The 3,035-nt window shown below is 39.1% G+C and overlaps 1 protein-coding gene across 1 annotated transcript; it reads right to left on the reverse strand.

The window, feature by feature from the left end:
• Positions 1–1,736: 1,736 nt before the first annotated feature.
• Positions 1,737–2,693, reverse strand: LOC123248732 (olfactory receptor-like protein OLF3). The gene has a single exon (XM_044677588.1). The coding sequence runs from the start codon at positions 2,691–2,693 to the stop codon at positions 1,737–1,739; it is 957 nt and encodes a 318-aa protein (XP_044533523.1).
• Positions 2,694–3,035: the final 342 nt, after the last annotated feature.

Below are 3,035 nucleotides of genomic sequence, written 5' to 3' on the forward strand. Positions count from 1 at the left end.
GCATAAGTGAGAAGTAAAAAAAAACTGTTAACCCTATAGTTAAGACAGATGCAGACAGGAAGACAGATGTGTGGTACCCTAGGGTAATAGAGAAATCACAGATTTAGGAGTGTGATATGCATGATGTTTTTCACCCATCTCTCCTTTTTTTCTGCCATTCAACACTTTTTCTTCATCAACTCCATTCCTTCTTGTCCTTTATTTCCAACTAGAATTTCCAGCAAAAGTAGTTATGGTCTTCTGCTCACCTGTCAGGAATGATCCTTTTTCACCAGTTTTTGAGATATGTTACAACCTGCTAAGGTCTAGGTACCTTTTATCAATGACCTTGAAATTCTGCCCCTTGTTTTCAACCATACATGACAAACTGGTCCAGTGAAATTACCAGCACTGATGTCCACTTAAGCTAAGTTCATATAATAAAAGGATTTGGAATTAGAAAAGGACCATCTAGTTAAACCCTTCAATTTCCTGTCATTCATTAGTACAGTCATATCAGACTTTTTGTGATCCTAAGGATCATAGCTATTCATAAGCTATTCAATATTGTCAATATAAAATTCAATATTGTCAATAAACTATTCAATATTGTCATATTCTTGGCAAGGATGCTGAAGTGGTTTGCCATTTCCTTCTTCAGTGGACTAAGTTGATGCTTTTATCAGACAGTCAAAGATTAAGTGACTTGCCCAAGGTCTAGCAAATGTCTGGGTTCTTCATAATTCCAGGCCCACTCCTCTATACACTAAACCACTTAGCTGCCTCCTGAACCTTTTGTTTTACTGATGAGGAAACTAAAGAAATCTACCCTAATATACCCAGTGAATAGTCGAGTCAGGATTCATACCTAAGTTCTCTGATTCTAAATCCTGTTCTTTTTCTACTATGCCACATTGTCTCCTTCAGTTTTGTTAAGATATTTCAATATAGATGTTTTATATTCTAAATTTGCTCAGCTTCTGAAGTAGGCACACTGCCTTCATTCTGAGTCAATTTGTTTTATACCCAAAGCTTCAGAGATGTGTGGGAGAACTAATTCCTTTGGGACTAGACTGGTTTAAGCTACACCCACACACCCCATATAAAAATGTGTTTTTTCAGCCATTCTGATCTCTTGCTCACTTGTAGAAATGTATTTATCTAAAGAGAAGTGCTTTCCAAAAAGTCCATGTTATATAAACTCAGTATGAATAGTCTTATTCTTTCTCTTCCTCCTTCACTAAATAAACTCAACACATCCATTTATTTGACATAGATACAGACAGTGTGTCCATAATGTATAAGACTCTGAATAAGCATGCCTTCCTAAATTTTAATGACAACACTTTTTCCCCTAGCATTAAACAAATTGATGGTTTTGCTGCAATATGCTAGAGCTCCATATGCAATTATTCTGAATGATTCTTTCAATATTAAGATACTTTGTTTTAAAAGGACATAGTTCATCTCCAGATACAGGTGAACATGAAAAATGGGACAAATTAAATGATGAGATTGGATTTCTTTTCCAGATTATACAGAATGTCAAAAGCAAGAGTGAAGCAAACTTTGGAAGTTCTGTCTTTGGGTGTGTAACCAGCAGTCTCAGTCTCTCTCAATTCTAGCCCTCACTTTCTATTTCAAAATGTGATTTGGAATTCTTCCAACTTTCAAAAGGAGGAGAATGATGTGGTAATGCAGACCGAGTGTGAATCTGGGAGAGATGGTTCAGAGACATAGCTGTCTTTTTGTGTGACTCATGAGGATGTCAGCTTGGACTTTAATTCATAGAATTGCCCTAGCAGTTTCTGCCAAGCTCCCTTCACTTCCTTATTCCTCACACTGTAAATTAGAGGGTTCAGCATGGGTATTAAGAGAGCATAGAACAGTGAGATCATTTTCTCTTGAAGGATATTGGGGCTTGAGTGGGGCTGAATGTAAGTGAAAATGGTCATCCCATAGCACAAAATCACCACTGTCAAGTGGGAGGCACAAGTCTGAAAGGCTTTCTTCCTTCCCTCTGTGGACTGGATCTTCAGGATAGTAGAGATGATCTTGATATAAGACAGCAGAACCAAGAAGAATGGGGTCATGAGCAAAACGATACTAGAGGCCATAATTGCCACCTCATTGGAGGAGGTGTCCACACAGGCTAATCTGACTAAAGACAAGAGTTCACATGATATGTGGTCAATGACACGGTTTGTACACATGGGAAGCTGGAAAGTGATGGCTGTCTGCATGAGAGAGTTCAGAGAGCCACTGACCCAGGAGGCAGTCACCAGCCTAGCACACAAGCCAACATGCATGATGGCTGAGTAGCGCAAGGGGTTACATACTGCTACATAGCGGTCATAGGCCATTGTAGCCAACAAAACAAATTCAATCCCACCTAGACCCAGTGAGAAAAATAGTTGGGCAGCACAGCTCACATATGGAATTGTTTTCTGTTCTTTCAGGAAGTGCGCCAACATTTGGGGGACAATGCTGGTGGCATAAGAGACATCAACAAAGTTGAGGTTGGTGAGGAAGAAGTACATGGGAGTATGCAGCCGGGTATCCAGTCTGATAAGAATAATGATGAGGATGTTTCCAAGAAGAGCCAGCAGGTAAATGGACAGGAAAAGGATAAAGAGAAAGATCTGAGTCCCCCAGTCACTAGATAGCCCCAGGAGAATGAATGAACTTACCCAAGTCTGATTATCTGTTTCCATTAAATTGTGAAGGACAATCTGCAGGGAGAAGCAGAAAGAGGAAAGATCATAGTTTGAAAATCAAACCTTGGGTTTTCAAAGGAGGATTTTTATCACTCAAGGATTTTATTGATTAGTATGTCTTTCAGTTGGGAACAACAAGTAAACACAATTTACTCTAATAGGATGTGGTTAGTACAAATGGAATAAGCTTGGTGCCTTATCAAAGGAAGTGATCGAATCATCTGTATGACCATTGTGAAGGGACACTGCATAACTAATTCCTCATCCAGTAGGGAACTTGATTAGATGATCTCTAAAACCCCTTCCAAATATAAGACTCAGTGATTGTGGCTGTGGTCC

The sequence above is a fragment of the Gracilinanus agilis genome, chromosome 5 (genome assembly GCF_016433145.1).
Source record: "Gracilinanus agilis isolate LMUSP501 chromosome 5, AgileGrace, whole genome shotgun sequence".
Taxonomy (NCBI): Eukaryota; Metazoa; Chordata; class Mammalia; order Didelphimorphia; family Didelphidae; genus Gracilinanus; species Gracilinanus agilis.